Source organism: Lampris incognitus, chromosome 13 (assembly GCF_029633865.1).
Source record: "Lampris incognitus isolate fLamInc1 chromosome 13, fLamInc1.hap2, whole genome shotgun sequence".
Taxonomy (NCBI): Eukaryota; Metazoa; Chordata; class Actinopteri; order Lampriformes; family Lampridae; genus Lampris; species Lampris incognitus.
The window spans coordinates 3,021,860-3,034,596 of record NC_079223.1 but is presented as its reverse complement, the minus strand read 5'-3'; the positions used below and the strand labels follow the sequence as shown (position 1 = coordinate 3,034,596).

The window sequence follows — 12,737 nt, the reverse complement described above, 5'->3', positions numbered from 1 at the left end:
ATGAACACATTACTGTTACTGTAACCTGCACATGAACACATTACTGTTACTGTATCCTGCACATGAACACATTACTGTTATTGTAACCTGCACAAGAACACATTACTGCCACTGTATCCTGCACATGAACACATTACTGTTACTGTAACCTGCACAAGAACACATTACTGTTACTGTATCCTGCACATGAACACATTACTGTTACTGTATCCTGCACATGAACACATTACTGTTACTGTATCCTGCACAAGAACACATTACTGTTACTGTATCCTGCACAAGAACACATTACTGTTACTGTATCCTGCAAATGAACACACTACTGTTACTGTATCCTGCACATGAACACACTACTGTTACTGTATCCAACACATGAACACATTACTGCTACTGTATCCTGTACATGAACACATTACTGTTGCTTTATCCTGCACATGAACACACTACTGTTACTGTATCCTGCACATGAACACATTACTGTTGCTTTATCCTGCAAATGAACACACTACTGTTACTGTAACCTGCACAAGAACACATTACTGTTGCTTTATCCTGCAAATGAACACACTACTGTTACTGTATCCTGCACATGAACACATTACTGTTACTGTATCCTGCACATGAGCACATTACTGTTACTGTATCCTGCACATGAACACATTACTGTTACTGTATCCTGCACATGAACACATTACTGTTACAATACCCTGCACATGAACACATTACTGTTACTTTAACATGCACATGAACACATTACTGTTACTGTAACATGCACATGGACACATTACTGTCACTGTATCCTGCACATGAACACATTACTGTTACTGTAACATGCACATGAACACATTACTGTTACTGTAACCTGCACATGAACACATTATTGTCACTGTATCCTGCACATGAACACATTACTGCCACTGTATCCTGCACATGAACACATTACTGTTACTGTACCCTACACATTAACACATTACTGTTACTGTAACCTGCACAAGAACACATTACTGTTACTGTAACATGCATATGAACACATTACTGTCACTGTATCCTGCACATGAACACATTACTGTTACTGTAACCTACACATGAACACATTACTGTTACTGTAACATGCATATGAACACATTACTGTCACTATATCCTGCACATGAACACATTACTGTTACTGTAACCTACACATGAACACATTGCTGTTACTGTAGCCTGCATCTGAACACATTACTGTTACTGTATCCTGCACATGAACACATTACTGTTACTGTAACATGAACATGGACACATTACTATCACTGTATCCTGCACATGAACACATTACTGTTACTGTATCCTGCACATGAACACATTACTGTTACTGTAACATGCACATGGACACATTACTGTCACTGTATCCTGCACATGAACACATTACTGTTACTGTAACATGCACATGAACACATTACTGTTACTGTAACCTGCACATGAACACATTATTGTCACTGTATCCTGCACATGAACACATTACTGCCACTGTATCCTGCACATGAACACATTACTGTTACTGTACCCTACACATTAACACATTACTGTTACTGTAACCTGCACAAGAACACATTACTGTTACTGTAACATGCATATGAACACATTACTGTCACTGTATCCTGCACATGAACACATTACTGTTACTGTAACCTACACATGAACACATTACTGTTACTGTAACATGCATATGAACACATTACTGTCACTATATCCTGCACATGAACACATTACTGTTACTGTAACCTACACATGAACACATTGCTGTTACTGTAGCCTGCATCTGAACACATTACTGTTACTGTATCCTGCACATGAACACATTACTGTTACTGTAACATGAACATGGACACATTACTATCACTGTATCCTGCACATGAACACATTACTGTTACTGTATCCTGCACATGAACACATTACTGTTACTGTAACATGAACATGGACACATTACTATCACTGTATCCTGCACATGAACACATTACTGTTACTGTATCCTGCACATGAACACATTACTGTTACTGTAACATGCACATGGACACATTACTATCACTCTATCCTGCACATGAACACATTACTGTTACTGTAACCTACACATGAACACATTACTGTTACTGTATCCTGCATATGAACACATTACTGTTACTGTAGCCTGCACATGAACACGCGGTACAGTGGATACATAGCACAGACAGACACTGGACGACAGTGTAGAACATCTTACAGTAAATCTTCAGATTAGTCAAAGCATGATTAGATGTGAATCCATCTCTTCACTTATACCTCTTCCCCACCCTCCACATCGTGTCTTCCTTTTATTCTCAACTCCTCTTTCACACCATTTTTTATGCCCAGAAACTCTCCTCTATTCAGCCCCTCCACCGATCCCCTTGTCCCCTCTTCTCCTCTTCTTGTCCTTCATCCCTCCTCTCCTCCTCCACCAGAGAAGCAGACCCCATCAGAGCCTAACACTCTGTTACTCTCCTCCACTCATGTCTCCTCACCTCCTCTCCTGTCTCCTCTCCTCCTCCACTCCTATCCCCTCACCTCCACTCGTGTCCTCTCCTCCACTCCTGTCTCTTCTCCTCCACTCCTGTTCCCTCACCTCCACTCCTGTCTCTTGTCCTTCACTCGTCTCTTCTCCTCCGCTCCTGTCTCCTCTCCTCCACTCCTGTCTCCTCACCTCCAATCCTCTCTTCTCCTGCACTCCGTCTCTTCACCTCCACTCCTGTCTCCTCTCCTCCACTCCTGTCTCTTCTCCTCCACTCCTGTTCCCTCATCTCCACTCCTGTCTCTTCACCTCCACTCCTGTCTCCTCTCCTCCACTCCTGTCTCTTGTCCTCTACTCCTGTTCCCTCATCTCCACTCTTGTCTCTTGTCCTCCACTCCGTCTCTTCTCCTTCACTCATGTCTCTTCTCCTCCACTCCTGTCTCCTCACCTCCAATCCTGTCTGTCCCCCTCCACTCCTTTCTCCTGTCTTCCACTCCTGTCTGCTCACTTCCACTCCTGTCTCCTCACCTTGCCAGCGGCGCAAGGCTCTTGTCAAGCACGACGGCGTGTCATGGTTCATCTCTTTTTCTCCTCCTTCGCCCCTCCTCTGCTTTTCTATTTAACTTGTCTCAAAGGATGACACTGTGGCGGTGTTAAAAGTGTCTCTTTACCTCTGTCTCTCCTCAACTCCACTGTTTTCTATGACCAATAGCCAATTTGGCAAATTGCAAGATCGCTGCCAGCCACTAACTTACGGCGCAGAGCTTAAATCACAGTCTGCAGCACGTGGCTCGGTGTACACAGGACCCGCCCGGCGGGGCCCATTTTTGGTCATTTCGTGGCAGGAGGTGCATGGTGCACCTTAGACACATTTGTGGGATTAGGAGAACTATATTATCAGCAGGTATGGCCATGGCTAGTGTTGAATTAGCTATTCAAATCCCCTCTTTTCCTTCCCTTTAAAGAGTTACTTAAACCCTGAACCATGTTAGTGAGGTTGCTGGTATAAGGGGTTAAGTACAGGAGTAGTACCTTTCCTAGATGGCCTTTCATGGCCTACCTAGACTGGTCTTCATACACCCCAGCATCATGTGAAGCGCTAAATAGCCTCTCCATGATGAATGACCGTCCGTGCGTGGTGAAGAGTCACACACTCCTTGTGGTACTCCTGTTAACATTGTCAGGAGACAACAGAGCAGAACACGGAGGGTCTAGAGGAGTAAACCTCCATAATAACTCCTGCTACTCCTATGGGTAGCAGTAGTCCTAGCTGTATTCATCCATTGACTGGTGTTATGGACCGGGGGACATCGTGGCTTTGCAGATGATCAATGCATCTTGACAATGGAAAGGCACAAAATCTCCAGTTAGCAGAGAACCACAGAACTGCATGTGGAGTAGCGCCCCCTGCTTTAAACAAACATGCGCAACCGAAAGCCTATTGGACTAGGAGAGGAGGGTGGTGATATCTGCAGGTTACCACGTAAAGGTTAAAAACATGCCAGACTGGTCTTGGTACTCTGTGGTGTAAGCATAGCAGGATAAACACAGCTGTAACAAATAAGATTATTAATTAACACACACTCACTCTCAGAGGGTGTTGTTAACAAGGGACATAAGAGGTTATTTTAATCCCACATGAGGCTTCCTTCTGTTAATTAATTGATTTGATTTAGTCACTATTAGTGTGTGTGTGTGTGTGTGTGTGTGTGTGTGTGTGTGTTTGTGTTTGTGTGTGTGTGTGTGTGTGTGTTCAGCCTAACAACAACTGCCTGGCTGCTATGTGTGTGCATACACACAGAGACACACATAAACGTACCACACACAGGAAAATACTCACATGGCCAACTCTAATGGCCACTTAAAGTTACTGTAAGTAATTTCTACCCAGTTTATTTGTTGAGTTTGTATTTGAACCTAGCAGCACGGTGGCGCAGTGGTTAGCGCTGTTGCCTCACAGCAAGAAGGTCCTGGGTTCGAGCCCCGGGGTAGTCTAGCCTTGGGGGTCGTCCCGGGTCGTCCTCTGTGTGGAGTTTGCATGTTCTCCCCATGTCTGCGTGGGTTTCCTCCGGGTGCTCCGGTTTCCTCCCACAGTCCAAAGCAAGGTGTCTCCCCGCCTTCCACCCAATGACTGCTGGGATGGGCTCCAACATCCCCGCCACCCTGAGAGCAGGATGATGGATGGATGGATGGATGGATGGATGGATGGAGGGTTTCACAGTTGAACACTGCTGTGTGCAGGGCTGTAGCACAAAATGCTGGGCCCGGTATGTAAGCAGTCTCTGTGGGCCCCTTTCCTCTTTTGTCTCTAACGCATCACTTTTTTGAGTTCTAGCATACTGTGTATTATTCACACTCACAGTACATTAATCTATTTTAGCCTAACTTAACCTAATTTACCCTAACTACCCTAACTTAGCCTAATTTACCCTAACTACCCTAACTTACCCTAACTTAGCCTAACTTAACTATCTTGCAGTGATTGAAAAAAATTTACAGTATCACTTCAAACTTTGATGCATCTTAGGGTGCTGATGTTGACACCCATGATGTGAACTAAATCAATTTGCACCTTTTGTAAGGGGTGAGAGGGGCCTCAGAGAGGGGTGAGAGGGGCATCAGAGAGGGGTGAGAGGGGCATCAGAGAGGGGTGAGAGGGGTATCAGAGAGCCTCCACTATTTTCTTTTACGTCCCTCAACTGATGTATTGAGCCAATTTTAACTGAACTTATGACTCTAATTAGTCAGAAATAAAAATGTGCAAACCAAAACAAACTTAATTCCAGGCTTCCCAAGCCCCCCCCCCTTCATCCTGATAGGTCCTTCCCCTTCCCCCCCCACTATGACGCCGCTGGCTGTGTGCCTGTGTTCAGCATCCACCAATATAAAACAGCCATCAGTTTCCATACAAGTGAAACAGGAAGGCTGGAATAAAGACGTTAGCAGGTTACGTGTATACATGAGGCAGGTGGACATGAAAGAATGTGTACGTACAATGTACAGTATATACAGTGTGCTGAGATTTATTATGACAATGTTAAATGTTCATCAGAGTGATGACCTGTGGAAAGAAAGTGTTCTTGTGTCTGGTTCTCAAAGAAGGTTGAATCAGTTCATCTGGACTCCAAGTTTATTAACAGAAACATCTCGTCATCATCTGAGTGACCTCTTCAGTCTCACCTGACTGCAGGTGCCCCCACCCTTATAAACAATACGGTGACTGCAGGTGTCCCCACCCTTATAAACAATACGGTGACTGCAGGTACCCCACCCTTATAAACAATACAGTGACTGCAGGTACCCCACCCTTATAAACAATACAGTGACTGCAGGTACCCCACCCTTATAAACAATACAGTGACTGCAGGTACCCCACCCTTATAAACAATACAGTGACTGCAGGTACCCTACCCTTATAAACAATACAGTGACTGCAGGTGTCCCCACCCTTATAAACAATACAGTGACTGCAGGTACCCCCACCCTTATAAACAATACAGTAGCTACACAACTAAAACCAATGATCGGTTTCATATGCAAATAGGGGTGTGACCATTAACTAGAGTAACAATGGCCATGTGTACTGTCGTGTACTTTCCATTTCATTGTCATCCTCCTGGCTCTCAGTGACAGGCAGGTCCACTGCTGCCTCCTCCCCGTCCCTCTGCTCTTGCTGCCCGGGCTTGGCTGCAGCAGCTGCTGGGGAGGTTACAAATGCAGGAGCCCCACTAAGGTCTGCAGCTCGCACGCATGTGGTGTCCACACAGACGGCACAGCTGCTGCGGCGCTGCTGCTGCCAGCATGACCTTCTACACTGCCAGCATGACCTTCTACACTGCCAGCACGACCTTCTGCACTGAGTTTGTGTTGATAATGGCCAACAATAATAAAATGTTTCATTTCATTTCATTATAAATTTCATTTATATTTAGTTTAGACACAAGTAGCCTGTGCTTTCTCATAACATGCAATTGCTAAAACAGTTAAAACATTTTTTATGTTGGGCATCCGGGTAGCGTAGCAGTCTATTCCATTGCCTACCAACACGGGGATCGCCAGTTCGAATCCCCCGTGTTACCTCCGGCTTCGTTGGGCGTCCTTACATTACAGTTATTTAGCCGATGCTTTTAGCCAAAGCGACTTACAATAAGTGCATCATTTAACATAGGAAATCAGGAGAACTACTAGTCATCAGAGGTCATGAGTGCATCATCTCTCTAAACAAGCATCTCAGAGCAAAACCAGTGCTAAAGTAAATGCGCAAAAAAGAGATTTTCTTTAAAAAAAAAAAGTGAACACAATAAGTGCTAAGAACAAGTAACTCCGACTCCGCTGTCCTGACATCAGTGGGGAGTTCAGTCCACCACTGTGGGGCCAGGACAGAAAAGAGCCGTGACCGGGTCGATCGGCAGCAAGGACCTCTGAGCGACGGGGCAACCAGGTGTCCCGAGGCAGCAGAGCGAAGTGGTTGGGCGGGAGTGTAGGGCTTGACCATGGCCTTGGAGATAGGAAGGCGCTGTTCCTTTCCCTGCCCTGTAGGCTAGCACCAGAGTCTTAAACTGGATGCAAGCAGCTACTGGGAGCCAGTGGCGGGACACGAGAAGTGGAGTTGTGTGGGAGAATTTAGGGCAATTTAACACCAGATGAGCTGCAGCTTTTTGAACAAGCTCCAGAGGTCTGGTGGCCGACGCCGGGGCACCAGCAAGGAGGGAGTTGCCGTAATCCAGCTGGGAGATGACCAGAGCCTGGATGAGCACATGTGCCGTCTCGTTGGTGAGGAATGGGCGAATCCTCCTGATGTTATAGAGGAGAAAACTGCAGGAGTGAGCAACTGATGCAACGTTTGCAGCAAATGACCATTGGTCGTCCAGGATCACACCCAGATTCCTCACAGTCCGAGTTTGCATCACCACGGTGTTGTCAATGGTGATGGCCAGGTCTCGGTGTGGGCAACCTTTCCCCGTGAGGAACATCAGCTCTGTCTTGTCCAGATTGAGCTTCAGGTGGTGTGTCGCCATCCACTCCGAGATGTCAGTCAAGCATGCAGCAATGCGTGTCTCTACTTGTGTGTCAGAGGAGGAAAGGACAAGATCAGCTGGTGACATCAGCATAACAATGATAAGAGAAGTCATGCGAGCGAATAACAGAACCCAGGGATGTCGTGTACATGGAGAAAAGGAGAGGACCCAGAACCGAATCTTGTGGGACACCTGTAGTCAGTCTGCGAGGCTCCGACACAGATCCCCTCCATGTCACCTGGTAGGAGTGACCCGTCAGGTAGGATGCAAACATTGAGAGTGCAGAGCCTGTGACACCCAGCCCCTCGAGGGTAGAGAGGAGGATCTGGTGATTCACTGTGTCGAACGCAGCTGACAGGTCCAGGAGTATCTGGACAGAGGAGAGAGAGGTTGTTCTCGCAGAGAACAGCAATTCTGTCACTGCAAGGAGAACCGTCTCTGTCGAGTGACCCACCTTGAACCCAGACTGGTTAGGGTCCAGGATGCTGTTCTGGTGGAGGGATAAAGAAAGTTGGTTAAAGACAGCACGTTCGAAAGTTTTGGATAGAAAGGGTAGAAGGGAAACCGGTCTGTAGTTTGTGACATCAGAGGGGTTAAGTGATGGTTTCTTGAGAAGGGGGGTGACTCTAGCAGTCTTGAAGGCAGATGGAAAGCATCTTGCCTGGAGGGAGGTGTTGAGGAGGTGGGTTAGAAAGGGAAGGAGTTCAGGTGCTATAGACTGAAGAAGAGGGGAGGGGACCGGGTCAAGGGAGCATGTGGTGGGGCGACTGGATGTGATGAGGTTGAGGACCTCGTCGGGGGAGAGGGGAGTGAGGTGGGATAGGGTGGGACGTGGAGAGGTGAGGGAGGGTGCAGAGGGTGGGTTAGTGCAAGGAGCACTAACTGGGTGATGAGAAAATGAGGATCTGCCGTCGTTTACCTTCTTGTCAAAGAAGTTAGCGAAGTTATCAGGGAGAAGGGAGGAAGTAGGAGGAGGAGGTGGGGGTTGAAGAAGTGTAGAGAAGGTTTCAAAGAGTTTCTTAGGATTAGAAGCAGAGCGATAGATCACAGCTTTAGCAGCAGAAAGGGAGGAGGAGGAAGTGGAAAGAAGAGACTGGAAGTTGAGAAGGTCCTCTGAGAGTTTGCCTTTTCTCCATTTGCGCTCTGCCACTCTCAGGCTCCGCCTGTCAGTACGTACTGAGTCAGACAGCCAAGGGGCAGGTGGAGTTGGGCGTGCAGGCCTGGAGGTGAGGGGACAGAGATTGTCCAGAGAAGAGGAGAGGGTAGAGAGAAGAAGATCAGTAGCAGTGTCAGGGGGTAGGAGAGAGAAATATTCAGGTGTAGGGAGGGTAGAGGTAACAGAGGAAGAAAGATCACTGGCAGAGAGAGAGCGGAGGTGTCTACGGGTGGAAACCATGTGGGTAGGGGAGGGGCTGAGGGGGGTAAAGAGAGGGAGAGAGAGTATGACATGAAATAGTGGTCAGAGAGCTGGAGGGGGAGTAACAGAGAGATTGGAAATAGGACAGATTCTAGTAAAGAGAAGGTCCATCTGGTTGCCGGCCTTGTGGGTAGGAGGAGAGGGTGAGAGTTGAAGGTCAAAGGAGGAGAGGAAAGAGAGAAGAGGATCTAGCTTGTCAGTGTGGATGTTGAAGTCACCGAGAAGGATAAGTGCAGAGTCATCAACAGGGAAGTGCGACACAAGTGTGTCAAGCTCCTCCAGAGGGCGGTACACAACCACGGTGGTGAGTTTGACTGGATAAGAGACAGTAACAGCATGAAATTCAAAAGAGGGCGGAGAACATTGTGGAATGGAAACAAGAGAGTGTTTCTATTTCAGGGAGATTAGCAGGCCAGTACCACCACCTCGCCTCCCAGCTCCTCTCCCAGCTCAGCATGTTCACCAGTTCCCCGTGTTAACTTTGATCTCTCTTCTTCTCTATTTTCTTTGTCTCTCTTCTTCTTTGTTTTCTTTGATCTCTCTTCTTCTCTGTTTTCTTTGTCTGTCTTCTTCTCGGTTTTTCTCTTATCTCTCTTCTTCTCTGTTTTCTTTGATCTCTGTTTTCTTTGTCCCTCTTTGGTTTTCTTTGATCTCTCTTCTTCTCGGTTGTCTTTGTCTGTCTTCTTCTCGGTTTTTCTCTTATCTCTCTTCTTCTCTGTTTTCTTTGTCTCTTCTTCTCTGTTTTCTTTGTCCCTCTTCTCGGTTTTCTTTGATCTCTCTTCTTCTCGGTTTTCTTTGTCTCTCTTGTCTGTTTTCGTTGTCTCTCTTCTTCTCTGTTTCCTTTGTCTCTCTTCTTCTCTGTTTCCTTTGTCTCTCTGTTTCTCTCTGATGCCAGTTCTCATCCCAGCAATAAGCTTAGGACCACAGAGCAATTCAATTACTGACAGTCACTATTGGAGAGAGAGGTAGAGGAAGAGAAAAGGGGATGCAGAGAAGGGGGAGGTGGGGGCCTGGAGCCCATCATACCAGTTCACTGCAATTCAATTCAAAACTTTATTGCAGGGTCCACAACAGACAAAGACAAATAGGTAAAAGACAAACCCCAGACTATACACAGAGTAAACACAATAAAATAACATAGATGGAACAAGTCAGTGTCTTATAGGAAGGCAGCTACACCAGTGGTCCCACTGCCGGCAATCTTATATTAGTTAAACTCTTGATGATTACATTATCAGAGTCATTGAGCCCACAAATAAATGTATACATGAGATTTCTTATAAGAGCCTGAAAGGTACTGACTCCTGCAGCCAAAAACATCTCACTTGCACTACACCATCTAGATCTTTTTAGTAGTACTCTCATAGCATCATTATAAGCTGCTCGAAGCCTCTGTAAGCTTGCTTTTTAATAATTTCACCACAGGTGTGCAGTATAAAGTGTTGTACAATATGTAGTGTGACCACAGGTGTGCAGTATAAAGTGTTGTACAATATGTTGTGTGACAACAGGTGTGCAGTATAAGGTGGTGTACAATATGTAGTGTGACCACAGGTGTGCAGTATAAAGTTGTATACAATATGTTGTGTGACCACAGGTGTGCAGTATAAAGTGGTGTACAATATGTAGTATGACCACAGGGGGCAGTATAAAGTGGTGTACAATATGTACTATGACCACAGGTGTGCAGTATAAAGTTGTATGCAATATGTAGTGTGACCACAGGTGTGCAGTATAAAGTTGTATGCAATATGTAGTGTGACCACAGGTGTGCAGTATAAAGTGGTGAACAATATGTAGTGTGACCACAGGTGTGCAGTATAAAGTGTTGTACAACATGTAGTGTGACCACAGGGGGCAGTATAAATTGTTGTACAATATGTAGTGTGACCACAGGTGTGCAGTATAAAGTGGTGAACAATATGTAGTGTGACCACAGGTGTGCAGTATAAAGTTGTATACAATATGTTGTGTGACCACAGGTGTGCAGTATAAAATGGTGTACAATGTGTAGTATGACCACAGGGGGCAGTATAAAGTGGTGTATAATATGTAGTGTGACTACAGTTGTGCAGTATAAAGTGGTGTACAATATGTAGTGTGACCACAGGTGTGCAGGATAAAGTGGTGTACAATATGTAGTGTGACCACAGGTGTGCAGGATAAAGTGGTGTACAATATGTAGTGTGACCACAGGGGGCAGTATAAATTGTTGTACAATATGTAGTGTGACCACAGGTGTGCAGTATAAAGTGGTGAACAATATGTAGTGTGACCATAGGGGGCAGTATAAAGTGTTGTACAATATGTAGTGTGACCACAGGTGTGCAGTATAAAGTGTTGTACAATGTGTAGTATGACCACAGGGTTCAGTATAAAGTGGTGTACAATATGTAGTGTGACTACAGGTGTGCAGTATAAAGTGGTGTACAATATGTAGTGTGACCACAGGTGTGCAGTATAAAGTGTTGTACAATATGTAGTGTGACCACAGGTGTGCAGTATAAAGTGTTGTACAATATGTAGTGTGACCACAGGTGTGCAGTATAAAGTGTTGTACAACATGTAGTGTGACCACAGGGGCAGTATAAAGTGGTGTACAATATGTAGTGTGACCACAGGTGTGCAGTATAAAGTTGTATGCAATATGTAGTGTGACCACAGGTGTGCAGTATAAAGTGGTGAACAATATATAGTGTGACCACAGGTGTGCAGTATAAAGTGTTGTACAACATGTAGTGTGACCACAGGTGTGCAGTATAAATTGTTGTACAATATGTAGTGTGACCACAGGTGTGCAGTATAAAGTGGTGAACAATATGTAGTGTGACCATAGGGGGCAGTATAAAGTGTTGTACAATATGTAGTGTGACCACAGGTGTGCAGTATAAAGTGTTGTACAATGTGTAGTATGACCACAGGGGGCAGTATAAAGTGGTGTACAATATGTAGTATGACCACAGGGGGCAGTATAAAGTGGTGTACAATATGTAGTGTGACTACAGGTGTAGAGTATAAAGTGTTGTACAATATGTAGTGTGACCACAGGTGTGCAGTATAAAGTGTTGTACAATATGTAGTGTGACCACAGGTGTGCAGTATAAAGTGTTGTACAACATGTAGTGTGACCACAGGGGGCAGTATAAAGTGGTGTACAATATGTAGTGTGACTACAGGTGTGCAGTATAAAGTGTTGTACAATATGTAGTGTGACCACAGGTGTGCAGTATAAAGTGTTGTACAACATGTAGTTTGACCACAGGTGTGCAGTATAAAGTGGTGTACAACATGTAGTGTGACCACAGGGGGCAGTATAAAGTGTTGTACAATATGTAGTGTGACCACAGGTGTGCAGTATAAAGTTGTATGCAATATGTAGTGTGACCACAGGTGTGCAGTATAAGGTGGTGTACAATATGTAGTGTGACCACAGGTGTGCAGTATAAAGTGTTGTACAACATGTAGTGTGACCACAGGGAGCAGTATAAAGTGTTGTACAATATGTAGTATGACCACAGGGGGCAGTATAAAGTGGTGTACAATATGTAGTGTGACTACAGGTGTAGAGTATAAAGTGTTGTACAATATGTAGTGTGACCACAGGTGTGCAGTATAAAGTGTTGTACAATATGTAGTGTGACCACAGGTGTGCAGTATAAAGTGTTGTACAACATGTAGTGTGACCACAGGGGGCAGTATAAAGTGGTGTACAATATGTAGTGTGACTACAGGTGTGCAGTATAAAGTGTTGTACAATATGTAGTGTGACCACAGGTGTGCAGTATAAAGTGTTGTACAA

At 45.2% G+C, this 12,737-nt stretch overlaps 1 protein-coding gene across 9 annotated transcripts in view; it reads left to right on the top strand.

Moving 5' to 3' along the window:
* The window catches only part of slc8a1b (solute carrier family 8 member 1b), a 368,951-nt gene that overhangs the window by 264,268 nt on the left and 91,946 nt on the right, over positions 1-12,737 (top strand). For 3 of the 9 annotated variants that reach the window (XM_056291271.1, XM_056291270.1, XM_056291269.1), the window contains exon 5: positions 3,762-3,775. The exons of 1 other annotated variant lie outside the window; for it this stretch is intronic. In XM_056291271.1, coding sequence (XP_056147246.1) covers positions 3,762-3,775 — 14 coding nt within the window. Of the gene's footprint in view, positions 1-3,761; positions 3,776-3,953; positions 3,963-4,714; positions 4,724-6,691; positions 6,701-9,088; positions 9,095-11,048; positions 11,063-12,737 lie in introns of all 9 variants that reach the window. 5 more of the 9 variants (XM_056291265.1, XM_056291272.1, XM_056291266.1 and 2 more) reach the window with 5 other exon arrangements.